The sequence below is a fragment of the Crocodylus siamensis genome, chromosome 5 (genome assembly GCF_052110815.1).
Source record: "Crocodylus siamensis isolate JL-2025a chromosome 5, ASM5211081v1, whole genome shotgun sequence".
NCBI lineage: Eukaryota > Metazoa > Chordata > Crocodylia > Crocodylidae > Crocodylus > Crocodylus siamensis.
This window is the reverse complement of record NC_143399.1, coordinates 160,100,943-160,123,403: the sequence shown is the minus strand read 5'-3', so window position 1 is coordinate 160,123,403 and position 22,461 is coordinate 160,100,943. Positions and strand designations below refer to the sequence as shown.

The 22,461-nt window shown below is 37.3% G+C and overlaps 1 protein-coding gene across 1 annotated transcript in view; it reads right to left on the bottom strand.

The window, feature by feature from the left end:
- The window catches only part of DGKB (diacylglycerol kinase beta), a 604,653-nt gene that overhangs the window by 399,112 nt on the left and 183,080 nt on the right, over positions 1-22,461 (bottom strand). Inside the window, exons 10-13 of the mRNA XM_090046888.1 lie at positions 21,094-21,211; positions 18,101-18,189; positions 17,903-18,019; positions 7,676-7,774 (exon numbers count right to left, since the gene is read on the bottom strand). Of these exons, the coding sequence (XP_089903014.1) occupies positions 7,676-7,774; positions 17,903-18,019; positions 18,101-18,189; positions 21,094-21,211 (423 nt within the window). The remainder of the gene's footprint in view (positions 1-7,675; positions 7,775-17,902; positions 18,020-18,100; positions 18,190-21,093; positions 21,212-22,461) is intronic.

Sequence of the window (22,461 nt, the reverse complement as noted above, 5' to 3'; positions counted from 1 at the left end):
CCAGAATGCTTCAAGGAGGTTGAGGAATCAGCGACTGACATTCTGGTAATCACTTTCTGAGCCTTAGATAAAAATGCTGACCTTCTGACCCTTGGACAATGATAAAAATAGCAGGCAAGCAGCTTATATTGTTAAAACAGGAAGCCGCATGGCTAAACCGCAATGACAAAAAACAACCGCATATTATGTCAGTCTTGGCATTTTAACCCTGCAAAAACCAGCAAAACATATAGATGAATAATGTATTTACGTTATAAAAAATTAACGTAAGAAATATAAAAGTCATTAAGAATTAACATAAGAAGCGTAAAACTTATAATACAAAGCATATCACCTGATATTATAATATAAATAAGTTAACTAAATAACCAATAAAAGTAAGAATTAGAAATGCATATGTATAAGTGCTATCATATATAAGTAATAGTAAAGTTATGTTAGATGCTTCACTGCCAACATGGGGAGAGTTTTGTATCTTTTGTCTAAAAAAAGATAAAGGACTCCTTTTAAATGAGCTGTTAACCAGTTCTGAGACTACTGAATAAGGCAGCCGCACCTAGCCTCCGGGTTAGAGAGCAAGGGCTTGATTTGAGAACCTCGTGACCCAACACACCTCCTTTAGCTTATAGCTTTGTGAGACAATAAAAGTTTTAAATTGAACATCCAAGTCTGAGCCTGTGCTTAATTTAGTCATATAATTCGGCATCGAACTCACACAATGTCCACCATGAATTTGATAGGTCCCTACTAGGTCCCTACTTCTAGAGCATGAGTGTACTTCTAGTGTGGCTGAAGGCACATAACACTCTCGAACTATGTGCCAGTAGTAAGGCCCAGGACAGCTTGATTTTTTCCTTAATTTGTAACCTACAATAAGCTTACATTATAGAAGCTAATAATGTAAAAAAAAGATGGTACAGACAAAAAAAAATGATCTAAGATTAAAAAAAAAAAATATAGAGACCAGTGGAGGAGGAGCTGAGAAATAAACATAGGAACAGAAAGTAGAGAGGGGGTGTGAACAGGAAGCTAGGTATAATTCAAAATGATTGAATGGCTGCCATTTCAATTTATCAGCATCTTATTCATTTTAACATTGAACTGTGTTTGCAGTCCAGATAATTAGTTAGAAAGATACATTTTCCTCCATTGCAATTATTAATTTCAACCTAACTTCAAAGAAATGAAAAAGCTCTAACTACAGATAAAAACACTATTATATTTCAAATCTGCTTTAGATGTTCAGTTAAACTAAACCTGAGATTTGATGTGCAATTGAGAAAGAAAAATAGCTTTCTGTGTTTCAGCCTCACAGTTTCATTATATGTTGTCCCACACCATGTTTTGGCTTTTTATTTAATTTTGCTGTGCAAGAAAATATACCACTAACTCTTAATACAAAAGGAAGTTATTCCAATAGTGTGGCATTTATCCATGTACAGAAGACCACCATATGGTATATATATTAATTTTAAGGGGTTAGATTGTACTGATAAGCTACATGAGCCTTTAGCTGATTCTCTGCACAGATTATGGTGGGCTAAGACTTTTTTTTTCCTTGTTCCTTTCCAATACATGAGAAGAACAGAAGAATATTCTTGGGGTTAAGGCAGAGGAGTAAGGCCCAAGGGACACTAATTCTCACCTCCTTCACTTTGTCTTTTCGTGCCACTGCTAATTCATTCGTTCCTGTTTTCCAATGTGTAAAAAGAATGTTTGTTACCTACTTCACAAGAAAACTTCCTAATAATGTCATGATATCACATATATAACTATTTTAATAAAAACACTAGTTTGCTTTATGTGAATCCATTCTCTCAAAATTCTCAAGGAGAAAGAATGCTCCCAAGTAATAGAGGTTCTCAACCTCGTTAGGTTCAAGGCACACCTGGACAGATTAAGGGCACTCCTCATAAAAAAAGGGCTCCTTGCCATTTTTTGACTACAGATCAATATAAGAGCAATTATTTTGTTGCAAAGGACTCAGAAAGTCCAGAACAAATCATAAGTTTTTACCACTATGAATTCCTATTTGAAATCTCTGGGTTTATTTTATGAAACACGTAACAGTGCTAACACTGCATAGCACCCTTGAAAGGTTCTCAAGGCACCCTGGTTGAGAATCGCTGCTGTACAAGATCAGCATATAATTTTTGAGGAAATTCCTATTTAATAGCATAATTAATTTGCTAAGACGTACGTAACATCAAGATTTTTGAATCTTCACTTAAAACTCAGAAAATGGAATAGGAGAGGAGTATACCAAAAACTTGCAACTTAGCTGTTTTTATGTTCTCATAATGGTTTGGATACTGTATCACAATGATCAATAAACATAAGATCCTTCTCTCCTCTCAATTATGTTCCCGTCCAGTATTGTGAGATCCCAATACAAATCAGATTTGCTTTGTCATCTAACCAAAAACACAGCATTCAGATACAGAAGGTCAACTGAAATAAGCTGCATTCCATGTAAATTTAATATTGTACTCTATCTATACACTCATATAATATGTATGAGAATATCCATTCTTCTATTTTTACATTATATAAATAGATACATCTTTTGTCTACAATTCCCCCCACCCTTCCAGTTAGAGAAAATGCAAGTTTTCATAAGGTGCTCTCAACTTTTTATTGCAATGACTTAGAGTGACCAGATTATTTAGGAAAGACAAATAGGGAATTAAGTAGGTAATTCTACATTATTAAAAACTGTGTTTGGGCTGCCTCTGTTGAATCTCACAATAAGTTTTTTTCTTTCACATTTAGTTATTCCTTTAATGGTATAGCATTTCCCTTCATCTGAAGTACATTTGTTACTATGGAAACAAGGAAGTATGGAGTTTCCAGATATTCAAACAGTAAAGTCAATGTACATAAGTTTTTGTATTTAAAGCAGGATATGTAAATATATTATTCTTATTATGATTTTCAAGACTGTTTATTTGGAATAAAGTAATTATATAAATTAGCTCCAGTAAAGTAGAATAAAGTTTCATTGGCTTTAAAATGGTATAAATGACAGGAGAATTAGGCTGTTATATTAATTCTATTGTGTATGTCGGTTAGTCGGTTTGTTGTTACACAAAGGATCATATATGAGAAAGGGAAAATCTAATTATCCTATTACTTATTTATATTAATAGAAAGAACACTGAGTTTACATTAGTAGAATGAAATAAAGAGAAAGCACAAAAATAGATAAACAAAGATGTCAGAAACCATTTCTCCATTTATGCTTCATATAAAAAGCAATACTGAAAAGAGAGGTCAGTCTTCTTGGATACTCACTTGTCTCATTCCAATACTCAGCTTTTAACCTGGTTATCATCTAATTCTATACTCATGGTAGGCTAGGATTCAATTGAGTTAAAGATTTTTAAACTCACTGCCAGTCAACCTTATCATGAACTCTCATTATATGCATGTAATTAATTGGGTCCAATGAACAATATCAGCACTGAGTTATAGACTTTTCCCCCCACCATATAATTAGAATATAATTACCCACAGGATATCAGAATGATGCAAAACCTTTCCTCTAAATGTGCCCTCATTAGGAAACAAGTCTCAATGTACATTTATTCAATCAGTGTGAATTAATTAAAACGTTACTGAAATAAAAGAGGGTAACATTAAAGTGTATCTGACATCTATTAAAAGACTATCACTTGAGATCTGCATGCACAGTTTATAACTAAACTCATTTAACTGAAGCAAGAAACTTCATCATGCAATACATCACATTTATTCTAAATTAGAATGGTGAATACGTGAATTAGACTATTTTTAAAGTAAATAAACTATATCTTACTAAAACATAGGAATGTGAGAAATGCTGGTAAAAGATGGATTCCTGAAAGATCTCTTGTGGATCTTCTGCTGTGTACACCATGTTAATTTCCAAAACTTTTGTTGCCCCTATTTTGCAGCTGAGAACTTTGCCAATTGAATCTATAAATAAAATACAGCAAAAAAAATCTACCTCATTTTTTTCTTTTGTAATTCTGAAGGGTGCTTTGAGTTTGAATGGAAAACATCAATTTTACTTATTTTCAGACCCTGCTCTTCTAGCTAGCTGTTAGTTCCTATTTTAGACAGTTTCTTGCATTTCTTATTTCAGAGACAGAATTTTCTTTATGTGCAAATAAAAACACAAAATACAAATGATTTTCCCTGCCTTCCCCACCCCCAACACATTTAACAATCTTGACATTTTACTACTACTGCAAATTGGTGAATCTGTGTGAATATATTCAAATTAATTTGTAATAATTCTATGAACAAAAGAATGAATCAGTAAAACCCTGTAGATTACAGAAACTTCCTGTGATCCTAGAAGATACTTTGTATTTATATATCCATAAGCTTGGATATAGATCCACTGAACTTAGTGGGGTTTAATGCAGATTGCAAGGGTTTGCCCACACGTTGTAACTTGCAAGACAGGGACCACAAGTCTCTACTGCTATATGTATGAGCTCAAGAGGTTTTTTCCTGCTTGTTTGATTTTTGTTTTTTTTGATGGTCAGTTGTTTGGCTTTTACAGCAAGCATAGGCCTAGGGAATAAAGATGACAACCACTAACTGGGGGGATCTTGTCTTTGGGAAGCAGTTTGAAAACAGGGGACAAAGCTGCTAGGTCTCCACAGAGACCAAAATACCAGGTACTTAAAGTGAGGGTGATGCAAAGCTTCACATTCTCAATAGGAGAAATCTTGGGAGTGCACTAGAATTTGTATGCATTTCCAATAGGACACCAAAGGAAATGGAACAGGTATAAAATGTCTCATTCCTGTTGAACACAAGACTTTTGACAGTCCATATGAAAGAACCTGCCTTGAATTATGCCCACCAGATCTCAGAAAGTAGTCTGAGCTCCAATAAGTGACACCTGGGAAGAAGAAAACTGTTACATGAAACTATTTTCCTTGTATGGATTTTGTTGCGTGACTCAAATTTGACATGTAAACCTACCTGGGGAGAATCTGTTTTCTTTGGAGGAAAGTTTTAACAAAAAATAATTCCTCTAGGAAAGGAATAAAAATTGTTCTTTCCCATAGTCTCAGATTTCCACAAGATATGATCGCTGATTTGCTTTTGCTTTTTATGGCACAGTGTATATCCACTCAAAGACGCAAAATTAAAAAAAAAATCACACTAATTTAGAGATTGTTACAGCTAAAGCAACATTCTGAATAATATATCCTATCCTTTCATATAAGGCACTGTATCTGAAATGCACTATTTCTGTTGAGGAGCATGCTTAACACTGCACACATAGTAGATTACCTAACTCTGATTCTGGTTAATAACAGATAGTTGCTACTGTTCTCTAGTTCTTGATGGTTATGGTTTCATCTTCACTGAAATGCTACATGCATCAAGAGGAATCCACATAAAGAAGAAACAAGAAAACTCAATTTAAAAATTACCAAGAAATCACGTGTATGCTGTAGTCGATATTTCTAAACAGAATTCTTATTACCCATGCGAGTGATATGCTAGCAGTGATGCAAATGCATATATATTACTACATTAGAATACCCTTAGAGCAACTTATACTAGAATAAGGTACCCAGGTTGTAGCCATATTGGTCTAGAGGAAAAAGCAATCAGGGCTTGCAGACAGAGGTGATATCTCTTATTAGACCAACAAGATTTTTGCAAAAAAATATTTCTTTAACTGCAAGCTTTCGGGCACAAGCACCCTTTGTCAGCCGTTGGAGAATAGACTGCAAAAGTCCTCCTGGGTAGAAATGAAAGTTCATATTTCATAGGATTTCACAGAGGAGTCAACAGATGAACTTTCATTTCTACCCAGGAGGACTTTTGCAGTCTATTCTCCAACGGCTGACAAAGGGTGCTTGTGCCCGAAAGCTTGCAGTTAAAGAAATATTTTTTTGCAAAAATCTTGTTGGTCTAATAAGAGATATCACCTCTGTCTGCAAGCCCTGATATACTAGAGTAATATATTCTAAGAATTTTCTAATCTAATACTAATTATAAATGTATAATCAGAATATATTTTCATAAAAATCAGCTGGCTGACCAAGCATACTGGATTGTAAAATCATAAAGTTTCCACTGAAACACAGTACACCAAAAATCAACTTTGTTTCCTTTCTTGTGATTTATGTACAGTACTGACATGTACTTATCAAGTAAAACTATCTGTATGTAGTCAGAGACAATATCTATTTATTTTAGAACAACTTTACATATTTTTAGAACAAAATATTTTAAAACAAAAATATTTGTCATTACTTTTTTGGCCTTTTAAATCTGCAGATTCAGCAGTGCTGCGCAAGGGTGAACTGGAATCAAGACTGGATTGTAAGAACAGTAAAAGTGCTAAATTAATTCAATTGCAGAACCAAATTCTACTTCTTCTGCACCTGCAAAACACCATGGAAGAAAATGGGCTCACACAAATATAGATGAGGGCAAAATTTCAGCTGCAGAGCCTTTACTACTAGTTATGATGCACAAGTGAGTATAAAACCAGCTTGAGTTACACATCTCAGATAGTTTGTAGGATTGATATAATATAAATTTGGTAAGTATAAACTAGAGTCATGGAATTGCAATCATCAAAGAAACCCAAACAATTATTTTTCAGTAATTTTTTCAGCGCAGACCCATACTTCCATTTTTGCAATCTATATCATTACAGAACATTTTGGAAATTACCATATTACCTTTTTACTTACATCATCACCAGGTTGCCACTGTTTTAACTTCTTGGTTGCTGTAGAGTGACTCTTACATTATAAATCATACAGAATCTTCAACAAGCAGGAGTAGTTTTAAAATTACCAGCAACAGGTTTAAGTTTTAACAGTCATTTTTCCTGTTTTTATGACTACTCTAGTTTAGTTGACTTCATGCTTTCTCAAATTCAACTATTATTTTTATTATAAAGTAAATTTAAAATGAGAGGTCCGTGTATATCATGCCTTCTTTTAGCATTAATGTGATGATGCTGTGACTTTCATGAGCATAAAAAATCAATTTAACATTAAATTCATATACAAGTTAATTTTGAACGTGTCTATCCATGAGAAACTGCTTGGCTTTTTTTCAGTGCTATGTACATACAGTAGGTATTTCTATTTTCATTTAATTGAGTTATTGTTTTTGTGGACAGTGAAATTTACTGTCCACTCCCGCGGAATAAAATACACCATAATATTGATGCATAGCTTGCTACAAGGCCAATGTCATCATTCTAGGTAACCTCCGGCTTAGATGAGAGACCTCAGCATTGCAGATATACAATATGCATCCCAAGCAAAAACTGCCCATAAGAATAACTTCATTATTCTGGGAAGTTGGATCTATAAAAGATGTAAAATGTAGAAGTGTTCTGCCTGTACAATTTCTGGTAAGTACAGTACGACTAAGTGATAAAACCTGAGTCAGCTTCAGTTATAGCATGTTATATAGTAGAGCGCTCCTACAGAAAGTTCATTGTCATATGAAGGAAAATGCAATATATTGGGGGAAAATGTATTTCTGCCTGTAAGTAATAAACTAGAATTATTTGTTCTGTTTTGGGGTTTATATTGGGTTGTCAAATTAGCAAAAAAGTTAGTGATCAAGTATTTAACACAGGTTTTTCCAATATCTTTGATATAGGTCTTTATTAGACAAGAGACCATGAACTCACCAATACTACTGGACAAATTGATGTGGGTGGTAAAATGTGGTCTTTCAGTGGTCCACAGTCACATTCAGGCTTTAGATGTGAAGCGCATTTATTATGCAGCTGAGTAGAAAAGATAATAAATTACTATTCAACCACAAAATTATACTAGAATATTTCACAATGCCCCAACCTATACACAATACATATAGCTATACTAAATTAACCAAAGAACTGCTATACTAATCATAGAGCAGGAAAACATAAGTAGTGTTGTCAAATTATAGCTATTTGACTTGTAGGCTAGGGACAGAAATTACACATAAACTGGTATAAGTGATTGGGAACTGGTTCAAATCTCTAACACAACAAAAGTTCAGTGCACATGAACTACTTTCAAAATGGCCAAGAGCAAATTAAGATAAACATGGATGGATGTAGTATCAGACTTAAATTATGTAGGTCAAATTGGTTTATTGAACTTCTGTGACAGATCCCCTTCAGATTCCAGTTAACTCACAGTCCCCCAGCATTCCAGGATGCTTTGCAGGGTGGGTGGGCTAGCCTTGGCCCAAGATGTCTACTCCAGTTGAACAGGGAAGGGTGTTTTAGCACCCCCCCACAGCTTCTAGATAGGACCACTACAGGCATACAGCCGCATTTCCGGAACCAGAAGTAAATATCTGCTCACTGGCTTATTGGTTCAATCTATGCAGTTTAGACTGACCTGCAAAGATGGAATTGATTCAGCCTCTAGCTTTTTGACTGTCTGTTCTTAGACCTATAGCATATTCTAGGAACTTATGTTGCTTTACTTGAACTATTTTCTCCCAAGTTTTCAGAATCCTAAAAGTTACTTCTCAATGCAAATAAACCAAAATTGCACAAATTAACTACTTTCCCTTCCTTTATTCAAAACAAAAAAAAGACAGACCAAAACAGATAACCAACACAAATGCATGCATACCCATACTTGTGTACATACACTATTTTTGTTTTATTTTACATTTTGGCACAGGCAGCAGAAGTCTGGGGCTAATGGGGCTTAGCCCCCCCAAACATGGAGCAGCAGTGGCAGCACAGAGGGCTGCAGGGCAGCCCAGGCGTGGGCTCCAGGCGGCTGCAGCAAGGTGGGATAGGGGCACACACAAGCACAGACACACAGCAAAAGCCTGCAGCAGCCCAGCAGCATGTAGAACACTGACTACCACAGCAGGTAAGACTGTCATGAGGAAGGTGCATGGGGTGGGGGGAGATCAAGGCCCCCACGGTGAGGGAGGGAGTAGGGCAGAGACAGGGGCTGGAGTGAATGGGGTCCCAGGGCCAGGGCATGTCCTGGGATGGTCAGAGCCTATCTGGCTTGTCAAAGGGTACAGGGAGGCTCCTAGCCCTGCACACACACCAGCAGAGGCCTGGGGGGGTATATACCCCCCAGATTTGTGTGCAGGGCAGAGGCAGACTGCTGCCGCAGGCTGGGCTCTGTGCCACGCTGCCTCTGCCTCAGGAGTGGTGTGATTCCATGTGCCTCCTGCATGCTGACTGTGCCACATCCCCTGCCTGCCCAGAGGTGGCAGGTGCACGGTGTTGTGTCACTCCCGAGGCAGCGGCAGTGGGGCGTAGAGCTCAGTACAGATCCAGAGGGCACATAGCCCATGGGCCTCCGCTGGGGTACATGTGGCAGCAGGAGTTCTCTCCCACCCACCATGCCCCTGGATGAGCCCCCTAGGCTTTAAGCATCCCATAACCTGCCCCAGCCCTGGGGCTCCATTCACCCCTGCCCTTGCCCTGCTCCACTCCCCCACCACAGGCCCCTCAATCTGCCCCCCCATGCCCATTCCCCATGACAGCCTTACCTGCTGTGTGTGTGGGTAGGTGCACACGGACAAGCACATATGCACACAGCTCCCTCCCACAATATTTTCACCCTCTGCCTATGCATTTTGAAAAAATGTAAACTATATTCTGGACAGGACTACACAACCTTTCCAAAGAGCTAAGCAATAAGAATACCCTACAAATACACTTTTAACAACAGCATAACTGGAAATACCTTTCATTGCATGTCACTACATCATGTAGACAGTATGCCCCAGAAAAAAAAAGGTGAAGACCAAACAAAGAATAGTAAAACCCATAAATAATAGAGAGTTCTAGCCCTAAACATTAAGTCAACATTTCAAAATAAAAATCAATAAAAACATCACACCAGAAACTTCCAACCTCAGAAATTCATAGATTTCATAGATATTAGGGCTGGAAGGAACATCGGAAGATCATCGAGTCCAGGCCCCTGCCCAAAGGGCAGGAAATCAGCTGGGGTCATAGGATCCCAGCAAGATAACCATCCAATTTTCTCTTCGAGGTGTTCAATGTAGGTGCTTGAACCACATCTGATGGCAGGCTGTTCCAGACCTTGGGGGCTCGGACAGTAAAGAAATTCTTCCTTACATCCAGCCTGAAACAGTCTTGCAGTAATTTATAACCATTCAACCTCATCATCCCTTGGGGCGCTCTGGTGAACAAACACTCCTCCAGATACTGGTGGTCACCGTTGATAAACTTATAGGTGGCCATCAGATCACCCCTGAGCCTGCGCTTTTCCAGGCTAAAGAGTCCCATAGCTCTCAGCCTGTCGTCATAAGGTTTGTTTTCCTGACCTCTGATCATGCATGTGGTTCTCCTCTGGACTCTCTCAAGCTTCTCCACATCCATTTTGGATTGTGGGGCCCAAAACTGGATGCAGTATTCCAGCTGTGGCCTCACCAAGGCCAAGTACAAGGGGAGAATGATGTCCTGGGAGTTGCTTGAGAAGCATCTATGGATGCAAGCCAGCGTTTTGGTCGCTTTACTAGCCGCAGTATCACATTGAAGGCTCATGTTCATCTTGTGACCCCCAAGTCTCTTTCTTCCATAGTGCTAGCCAGTGTAGTACTGCTGAGCCTATAAGGGTGCTGCAAGTTTTTCCTCCCAAGGTGGAGAACCTTGCATTTTTTGGTGTTAAACACCATCAGGTTCTCATCCGCCCATTTGGTGAGCCTGTCCAGGTCAGCCTGGATCGCTCTCCTGTCTTCAGGTGTGGATGCTTTGCCCCAAAGTTTGGTATCATCGGTGAACTTGGCCAGTTCACTTCTGACTCCAATGTCCACATCATTAATGAAGAAGTTGAACAATATGGGTCCAAGGACAGAGCCTTGGGGGACCCCACTGGTCACAAGCCACCATGATGATTGACTTCCATCAATTACCACCCTCTGGGTCTGACCATGGAGCCAATTTCCCAGCCAGTGGATTGTGGTGGACCCAAGGCCACAATTGGCCAGTTTCACCAAGAGGTGATCATGGGATACCAGATCAAAGGCTTTTTTGAAGTCAAGATACATGAAATCAATCTCTTCTCCTTTGTCCAGGTGATAGGTCACTTGGTTGCCGAAGAAAATGAGATTGGTCAAGCAAGACCTACCTGCAACAAACCCATGCTAGCTATCTCTCAGAATGTTGGCGTCGGCCAGTCCATTAAGGATGGCTTCTTTAATAAACTTTTCTAAGACCTTCCCTGGGTTAGAGGTCAGGCTGATGGACCTATAGTTTCCTGGATCCACTTTCCTCCCTTTCTTGAAGATAGGCACCATGTTGGCCTTCTTCCAGTTTTTGGGCACTACACCAGAGCACCAGGAGTTCTCAAAGATCCGTGCCAGAGGCTGGGCTATGATGCTCCTCAGATCCTTGAATACCCTGGTGTGTAGACTCTCAGGGCCAGCTGACTTGAAGGTATCCAGCCTCTTGAGGTGTTCCTTCACGAGGTCAGCATTGATAGAGGGCAGGGGATCTCCCTCACCTGGACCCCCCTGTCCCATAGTGGGCATGGGCATCTCATAGGACTGATGAAAGACTGACACAAAGTACCCATTTAATAGGTTGACTTTTTCCTGGGCATCAGTTGTCAAATGTCCCATCTGGTTCATCAGGGGTCCAATGTTGCCCTTGCTTTTCCTCTGGCTCTCCACATATCTGAAAAAGGACTTTTTATTGTCCTTGATACTTGAAGCTAGTTGGGGTTCAGCTGCAGTCTTGGCTTTCCTGGTTTGCTCCCTGAAAAGTTTGAAAATATGAAGAACGCATGACCTAAATTCCCAAAAAGCTAGAAAAAAAATCAAAAATGAATTTGGATACTTGCCGTTGGCAATGCTTTATTCGCTGTGGCTTGATTGTACAAGGTACAATCAAGGTAAAATCTGTGGATTGGCCTCAAAATGCCCAGGGACTTTACAAATGATTTCAGTGCTATCTCAGCTAATAAACATTCCTAGAATTTTGGACTTAACCTCCATTACCTAAGTTCAATATTGGAGAGAAAATATAGGCAGAACAATGCCTGACTAAATGAAAAACCTGAAAGAAACTTAGACAAAAACATAAGCTAAGAACAAGAAAAAAAGGTTTTCTTATTAATATAGTGCAATGAAAATCAGCCACTGGGACTTAGATTCCCAAAAATCCTCAGTAACCGGCAATTAGTCTAAGCCTGCAACCATACAAAAGTTCCATGCACACAAACTGGTCTAAAAATTGCAGAACCTGGTTTAAAATGAACCTGGATCTATGTAGTATCAAAATTATTTAATTTAGGCCGAACTGGTACATGAAACTTCTGTACACTTTCTCCACACATGCCTTGGGATGGGAAAATCCAGCCTGGGGCTGCTCTTTTCACCTGTCTCCCCTCGCACCAGTGTATTTTTTTGCATCTCCCCTGGCCCTTTGCCCTCTGAACAGTCAGCCCTCTTAACCCTCATCCCACTAGCCACTCCAGGTGCAGTTAATTTTATATCAGCATTTACCACTGCCAGAGGCAAGCAAATCAGTCCTGGTTGGGGGAGGGATGAGTGGCATCAGGGTTTCGGTTCACTGGGGAGGGAACCCCACCCCACCTGCAGGTTGAGCCTACCCCCCACCCATCCGTGAGTCACACCCGCCCCACCACCCTTTGTGGGTCATGCTTCCCCCTCTCACCCAAACATGGGCCACAGCTCCCCCCCCACCACACACAACCCATAGGTTGCATCTCCCCTCCATCCCCTGGCAGACCCCTGATCCCATCCAGTCTTCTGGACCCTAAAATCCCCATGGTAGCCCTTCCATCCTGACTCATCTAATAGTGGACAGTCATTCTGCATTCACTTAACCACCCTGTAATGCCCAAGAATGTACTTAGCCTAAGAGAAAATGGTATCTTCTTGGACTGTGAGCTGTTTAAGACAGGGTCAGTCGCTCTCTCTTTCCCTCCCTCCTTCCCTCCCACAACACCACAGTGTGTTGCACAAAAGCCCCAATTCTGGGGACAGAACCATTAATCACTGCTGAACTACTAATCCTGGTTACATAAAATTAGTAACCTAAGGTAACAGATAACTAAGGAAAAAGCTAAAGGACACAATCCTTGAAGCACAAAGGAAGTCCATTCCCATATAGCAAAAAGGCTGGGAAGCCCTCTTGGCTAAACAGGGAAATCATGGTCCTCTTAAGAAAGAAGAAAGAGATGTACAGTTAATCGAAGCTAGGGACAGCCCCCAAGGAGGACTATATAGCAATGCCCCTTGTAGGGAACAGATTAGAAAAGCTAAGGCAGTGACTGAACTAAAATCAGCAACAGAAATCAAGGACAAGAAGTCCTTCTTTAGGTACATAGGGAACAGGAAGAAAATGAATGGGAGTGTTGAGTCATTGCTCTGACCCAAGTTGTCTTTCCTGATTGGTGCTAGGGGCTGGATCCAGTTGATCTTCTGAGATCCCTTCCGCCCTTATAATCTATAAGCAAGCATTACTTACTTAAAATTAAAATTCTGGGTGTATTTAGATCAAATCCAATAGAACTAGAATGGAACTCTAATTCCCAACCCCTTCCTTCCCCTCCACCCTCCCACTAGCCTGGGGCTTTTTTTGAGAGCAATAAGAGCTCTATTCTCTAAACAAGGACAGAACCTTGCGAAGTTCATTTACGGAGAAGCACTCATTTACATTCTTGTTGAAAGAGAAAGATCTGTAGGTAACAAATGTATAATTCTAATAAATACAATTAACATTATAAGCTGTTAGATAATATAATCTGTCTTAGAAATGTTGATGTTACTCAAAAATTTAAGTTAATTCAATATTCATTTATTTATACACACACACACACAAAACCACATAATATGAAGATATAATTTTATGTCTAGTTTATGGAGACATATGCAAAGCATTCAAGTTTTATTTTCATGGTTTAGAATATGACCAGACAATCATAATAAAAGCAGAGCTTTATACTATGAAATTTAGCATACTTTATTATCGCTACATTGATTTAATAAACTGCATATTAAGTCTATCAGATAACATGTGCATTTCCCATAAATGAGCATGTCTGCATATAGAGAGCTTTTACTAGCAGATACATATATTTAAATTAATAGAAATTAACCTGGTATTCTAAGCATATATAAAGATCTTAGAAAGGCACATCTAATCTAGAAAATGATATATCTAGTTAATAAGTAGCATGCAGCTTATAATTCAATAGGTGATATTTCACTCAGCAGATGATATAAAATTTGTGGTGCTACAGCTGCACCTATAAAAGACATTTTTCTAGTAAGTGAGTGATTCATTTCTCTTTAGATGATTTACCCATATCAATATGAACTATATCAAACTTACAATATAATCATTTCAGTGGGTGACATATAAACTTTACAAGCAACATGCTTTTCATAAAGTTATCTAGCACAGTGTATTATAGACATATTATTTCTGAATTTTGAATTGAATGGCACCTAATATTAGTCTTGTCCATATTCATTTATATTGCAAAGTTACCTTCTCAGGCAGTTACTTAGCAACAGAAAATAAAAGTCTAATGAGTTTTGATTTACTCTGAGTATTAAAGCCTTATTGTGAGGGTATTTTGGTAGCCCTGTAATCTAAAGCATTTGTCATGCTAATTCTATGCCCCAGTGGTAAGGCTACTTGTACCATAATTAATGCACACCAGGCCATGTTACATCAAATAGAAGTATCTTCACACATTCAGTGATAATTAGCAGCTCTGCTACTCAGTGGCATGCAAACTTATCTATAAAAAAATGGCTTAATCTTCTTATTAGTCTCTGCTGATCTTTGACAACAAAACTGAGGTATAGGAGACAAAATGAATGGTTGAGACTGCAACACAGAAAAATAATACCTTAAAATGTTTTATAAACTTTCCTACAACCTTTTTTCTCCTCATTAGTTCATTTTCCCTTGTTGACAAAATAAATAAATAAATACTAGATTGTATCAACAAAGAGGCCACTTGCAAATCAATGTAAATTATTCTTTCACTCTCTTTAGGACTGATGGGGCCTGTCCTGGAATACTGTGTTTCAGTTCTAAGCCCCACACTTCAAGAATGCAGACAATTTGGAAAGAGTCCAGAATAAAGCAACAAAAATTATCATAATCTTAGGGAACAAGATTTATGAGGAAAGGCTGAAAAACATAGGGTTATTTAGATTGGAGAAGAGAAGTTGGAGGGAGGATTTGATAACAGTCTTCTAATACCTGAAGGGCAACTACAGAGAGGATGGAAGTAGCCCATTCTCTGTGGTTGTAGGGGACAAGACAAGGATCAATGGTCTCAAGCTGCAGCAGAATACATTTAGATTAGAGATTAGGAGGAATGTTCTGGCTATGAGAGTGGTCAAGCATTGGAACAGATTATCTAGAAAATTGGAGCAATCTCCATCTCCAGAAATATTCCATAGTAGGTTGGATAGAAAGTTGGCTGAGATGGTTTAGTCAGGGATGATCCTACCTCAAGCGAGTGGACTGGTTGATCTTGTGAGGTCTCTTCCACCCTTTTTCCTCTATTACCCTATGAACCTGCATTAAAAAAATACTTAGCAACATACTGTTGCTCTTCATGGAGAAAAATGAGCTTAGAAATAAAAATAAACTCCACAGGAATGTATTTGAAATTTCTGAGGCAACAACTCCTCTAAAATGAGAGTCTGTAGCTAGTTGGATGGGATGTAGAATTCAAATCACAGAAAAATCCTAGGAGCCACTGACAAATCTAGGGATTTGTGAAGAGCCAGTCATGTTCTTCTGGTCAAACCACCATTCTCTTGGCTGCATGGTTCCCTTATGAGATATGCAAATAGTCCCAGAAGGCCACCTATACTTGATCTGAGGCTACGAAGCCACCCTCAATACATCTTCAGAGGAAAAGCAGTCTGCCATTCATAGGCACGTGCATGTGTGTGTGCATGCACATGTGCACTTATTTTCACGTGCACTTATTTATTAATGTTATAATTTCATAGAACTTTCTGAATTATTACATCATAAAATCTTCTGGCATTTGCAATGTTTTAAGTTCTTTTTATATCAAAATCAAGAAACAGAGATGCAGCATATTAGTTGTCTGCTTTTTCTAGAATGAGGAAGTATCATGTGATTTGACTCATTTTTTAAACCCATTACCTGCTAAGAGTTTATGTTGACATGAATAGGGCCAGGAGAGAGAGAGAGATTCAGTTGTCTAGGACTTCACTGCCTTGCTAAATGCCTGCTAAATACTATTTTTTATACTGTCACATTCTTTTCTAGGTGTGTTTCTCTGTTGCTGCATTTCTAGAAAAAATGGGCACATTTAAAAGGGAAGAAAGACACATTTAGAATTAGCCTTGTGAAAACTAACAGTCTCTCACATCACAACACAATGTATCAGCCACAAACAGCAGGAGGGACATATATATCCAGGTAAAAAGACACTATTAGCATAAGAGTGTGATGATAGTTTAATTTCTTCAGTATATAATTCAAAGTCACTTGTGTATATGTTACAGATTTAGGGGTATGTTAGTTTCTTTTTAAATTGATGAACTTAAGGCATTTCAGCATGTAATATTTACAGAAGGAGAATAGTTAAAAAGCTTCTGAACTGAAATCACAAGGAAGGAAAAAATATAGTAGATGTAATGTAAAAACAAATCTTAAGTATTTTCAGAGGTTGGCAAGACTACTCATGCATTACTGATTTCTATCTGAAATCCTAGAGACAAATTGAAAACAAAATGTACTATTCTGACAAAAACACAGATAAGACTTAAAATGTTGACATGTCATTGTTATCAATTATAGAAATTATACTGCCAAGATTTTCAAATTTGAATGCCCAAGCCCTAGGCCTCCTCACTCCTCAGTGCCACATAGGCACACTTACCCACTTTTGAAAATCCCAACATACCTATCAACATCTTCAAGCACCTAAATATGCTTAAAAATCTGGCCCCATCACATGTAGCTAGGTATTTAATAGGTACAGAATTTTCAGAGGAGCTAGGCATTTCCAGTTTTTATTTAGAATTGGAGTTTATGGTGCTCAACACTTCTGGAAAAAAAAAAGTCAGAACCTTCTTATATAAATATCTAAAAACAGATAAATTTCTCTATCTTTAGTTACCTGAATTTAAATACTTTGGATTAGGTGTTCTGCTCACTAAATAAACTATTCCAATCTTGTGAACAACCTGTACTACACATTTGCTTCTTTCTGAAATGTTGTTTATACATAATCATAACAGTTTATTACTGGAGGTATGCTGGATTTATTTTCTTAGACAATGTTTCAAAGTTTGTTCCACTGTATTAAGAAAAGATGCATCTTAAAACAGACAACCTTGTACATCAACCACAAGTAGTCACAAATGTTTTGTTCTCAAATTATTCCTTAAAACACTGAACAAATAAATTATCGCTCTGCCAGATTTAAAAAAAAATACTGAGAGTGCTGACTCTCTTTCTACATGTTTAAATCCTACTTTGACTGGAAGTAAAAATGGTAAATGTTGTGTTGTCTGTCATGAAGACCTCACCAACAAAGGTAGTATACCCTGACTGCCATTCGGTCCCAGTTATTGGTGGCTGTAGAACACATCATTTACATTAGCTGAATGAGGATTGCTCTTGGTGTATAGATTAATACACTACTTTCTCCTCTCTCTTTGTTCCCTCAAGAGCTATGAAGTCATTCTGCCCTCCTGAATGTCCGTTGTTCTACCTTTATGCAAGTGCAATACACAGTGGATATTGGCCAAACTCCACAAAACACTTACTTTCCCAGAAAAAAAAACAGTAGGAAGCACCACAATGCATTTTACTACCTAAAAGGTATAAATAGGTTCCATCAAGTTTATCATTTTCACAGATCCTCAGACTGTAGATACTCACTGTGATCTGACACCAAACACAATGAAGTCCAGTCAGGCCTTGGTAACATTTTATATTTTTGTGACACTTGTCACATTTTGTCGGACAGTTTCCTTCTACCCAGAAATGGTGCATTACCTATGATAGAAAAATGCAGGCATAGGTAGAGTTACTGACTTTAACATCTATGTGCCACATAAAATACTGTCATGGGCTTACTTCAGTGTTCTTTTTGGACTTCACATATGTTTTGATGCAAGAGGCAGGTGCTCTTGAGACGCAACGTTCATGCACTGTGTACTTGCAAACTGAAAGAGAAACATATTATTAATACTGAGTTAATACAGCTTCTGATAACATTTTATACAATAAGTAACATTAACAAAACATTGCTTCATGCCTACTATTTAATCAATCCAACTGGTCATTAAAAAAAAAAAAAAAAAAAAATCAAACTATATTGTTCTTTTCCCATACAAAAGATCAATTAGTGCAGGAAATATGCAAGTGAAAAATCCAAGAGTGTCTATCAACCCCGTAGCAGGAACTGTTTAATTAAATCAGTCCTCACTAATTTTTTATTTCAAAATAATTCCCAAATGGTAAAAATATCAAAGACAAAATGATGACTGCCAAATGGTTTGGTGTCATTTGCTAGTAGGAAGAAATCTATATTTTACAAACTATAAGCATGAGAGCAGCTGGCAAGCATGAAAATAAAAGCCAATGAGTTTATGTTATTCCTTCTATTGATTTATAAACCTTAAATGGCTGATAAGTCCGTTTCCAGATAGCAATTGTTGTCATGCATTTCATGTAATCATCCAAAGTTCAACTCTGGCTTGCCATAACACTACCTCTATACAGAGAAGCTTCCATTTCTTAACCCATCCCCCATCTGTTTTACATACTTGTCTTTATTGACAAACCTTGTCTATAATGATCACACTAGCTATAATAGAGCAATATAAAAATGCCAGTTTATGATGCAAAGCTCCTTTGACTTCAATTATAAAACTCTACTACTATATTTCTGTGATGATTGAATAGTTAACATTAGTGTAACTGTGCTTTGATGAGGAAATAATGCTACTGCTTATAACAACAGCATTCAATAGATTCTACTATTTAAAGGTGAATTTCTCCCTGCAACAGATAAGTCTCAAGCTTTTGACCTCGACAGCAATTAAGCACAAAGCACTTCTAAACACCTTACTTGCACCTATTACACAGACCCAGTGGGAGGTGCAGCCATTAATCAGACAAACTGCAGGGAGTAACATTGTTGATTGGGCCATGGAGGGATGGTGGGCCCCCCTGCAGTTCCTTTTTTATTTTTTTCCATCTCCCACACAATTTAAAACAAAAAATGCAATCTATAGCAATGCTTTGAAAGTACGTGGGAGGGCAGAATTTTTTTTTCCTGTAGAAGGAATGGAGGTGGAGCTCAGTTTGATGCAAAACTGCAAAGTGGTTTTGAAGGAATATCCAGACTCCTTCCTACCTGAAACTAAAAATAACCCACATGAGCTCCCCACATTGTTCATTTGGGACTATCATTCCTTTCAGGTATCATTAGTAAGAAAAATTAAGAGATCCACACCAAACAACAAGACACATTCACAGCAACTGAGAATGTTTCTATAAATAGGATCAAAGCAGTTTTATTTTACAGACAGGAAAAGTCCTATTTTCATGATACCTATATATATACAAAAAGAAAGGATCCACTGTGTTTATCCAAAGGGATTTTGTATTTCTCAAACAAATAAAATTTGGTGTTTAGAATAAGGACAACTTGTTTCCACGAGGTTGACAGAGTAATGATACTAGAGAAGACGGAATAGATCATGATGTATTAGCCAGTTCAGAACTTAGGAAAATTAACTCCCTAGGTTATTATACTGTATTATAACCATGTATTAAAGCTGCTAGATTTCCATTAGTTTAAATTATTTGGAATAAAAGTGGATATTTTATTCCAAAACTCTCCATGTGTGATTATTCAGTGTGTAAGTAAGCACATGGAAGATTTTTTTTTTAATATGTCCTAAGTGGGACAGTGTCTCCTCCCAAAAATGTATGTCAGATTATGCCACATTTATCTACAGTTAATAAGCTGAAATGCATCAGTAGTCCTACTTGCTCAGAAAGCTACTGGTCATCATACTTGTAATGGAGTAGCTTTGATTCAAAGGACACTGAAAATGTAAGGAAGCTGAAAAAAAAGTTTAGAATAGCAAAAAGTAGATTGAAAGGCAACTTTATTGCAGTTAATTTTGTTCCCAGGAGGAATAGACCAAGTATTATTAAAACTAGTAGAGAAAGCCTGAAAAATAAAGCCAGAACATTTCAAATAAAACTTTCCACCCTTCCACCCCCTCAAAAAAAATTTTTTTTTTTTAATAATAAGGATAGTTAACTGCTTAAAACAACTACTTTAGGAAACATTGGATTTTCCATCTCATGATGTCTTCAAACCAGGAGAAAACACCTTTCTAAAAATATGTTTTAGAAAGATCTGAGTTATGATATAGTCAAAAATGAGTTACTGGGCTCAATACTGGGGTATCCAGGTGAAATTTAAGACTCTCTATTATCAAGGAGACTATATTAGATGATGTAATTGTCCTTTCAGCCTTAAACTCTAAAAATGTGAGTAATAGTGGCAGAATCAAGTCTTGTGATTGTACAACCAATCAAGTAATTGCATATGCCATCAAAGCTTCTATGCAAATTGGATACCAAACCGTAGGAACCTGAGCTTTTGAAAATTAGGTCCAAATATACCAGATAGAATGCATTATGAGGAAGATTAGAATAACTAAATATGGTATTCAGTACCCATGCTAGCTGATGACTAATAAAGAATATGAATAACTATTTACAAATATTTAAAGGAGGAAGTATCAAAGAAGAAGGGATGTTCTCATAACCAGGATATATAATAGCAATTTAAAACATAAAGCAAGTGTAAAACTGTAGGCAAGATAAGAGAGCTTATTCTAATACCAAGTTCTATTATGATATAGAACACACTCTCATAGGAAGTTCTGAAATCCAATCACTTTACTAACCCCATGCCAACACATTGATTTTTTCCCTGTACTTTAAGACTGATCATTTGATCCAGGTTTAAAGAGTGTATAGGTATTTGTAATGCTGTTAATATAAAGTATACGGAGAATGGTCAATGAAATGCATATACTCACAAGAACAGCAGAGACCCTGCTTGCCTACTCCTATTAACATGTTCAAGCAAAGATTACAGTAGGCAGGCTTGTTAAAGTGTTTCAGTCTCCATACATGCTGCCCGTCATCCTTCACATTCTGCACAGGCCATAAAAGAAACAGATTTCATTTAATGAAATAAACAGTGAAATATATAAGTGCCAATAAAAATTGGAGATTGACTCAAGAACGTAAAAGACAAGCTGTTACTTCATTTATTACTTTACATCAGATGAAAATATAATTATTCTAGTACACAGGAACTGATATGACAATAGATTCCTCAGAAGCTTCAGCATGTCCATGCATTTCCAAACTATGAAGTGGAGTAGCCACCTGTTGTTAACACTGCGACACAGATTTGTCTATAGACATTATAAAGCAGCTATAACATTAATTACATTGCAGTTAATTCTAAAAATATCTTTGCTATAGTTTGACTGAAGATTTTTTTTAAATGTCAACAAATTTCCTTTAAGAGCTCTTGGGATGTGGAACATTTCTGTGGATGTCATATAGCCTTTAATAAGCAGGAGGTCTGAGTGCAATACGATAATGGTCCCCTTTGACCTTAAATTCTGTAAGCCTAGCTCCACTAGTCCCTCAAATAACTGATTTGGCTGACAATAGCATGTGGGGATGGGTTTTTAAAAAACTGTTTAATCAAAATCAATAATTATTAAAACATGTTAATTTAGCAACTAAGATTACTTAACACATAAAAAGTTTACTAAATCTGCTTTATATTCTTTTTTTTTTTTTTTTTTTTGAGACCCTAAATGACATAGTCTGTTACTTGTAAGTGAAACAATATGAAAAGAAACCAAAGTAGTAAGTCTCGGAGCAGCAAGACTTTTTCAACATGTTATTCTTTCATTTTTGTGTTCTACATGTTCCTATACTGCTGTGAGATTTCTGGCCATTTCTTAACTAGCAATGTAACCAGATTACAATTATGTATAGAATTTATTTCTAGAATTTGAAAATACAAAATCTAATGTAATTAATGAACCTGAGGGTGATCTAGAAATCTTAATTTTAGGTGCAACAAAAAAGAAAAAAAGCCATGGCCACCATAATCTTAATTTCTCATAACCTACTGTCAGAAATGAAACCAAAATACTTAAAAGCTCACCAATACCATGTACCAGATCAAAACATACTGCAACATACTAGGCCAAATTCAGGTCCTGTGAAAGCTGATGATTATTGAATTTTGTCGGTCCTGAACTGGGCCAGTTTTGCTTGATTACTTTTTGATAACCGTGTTATTTTGATACACAATGTTCTGAAGACATAAAGTAAACAAAAACATCTTCAATATATTGTTTAGACATATTTAAAATAAT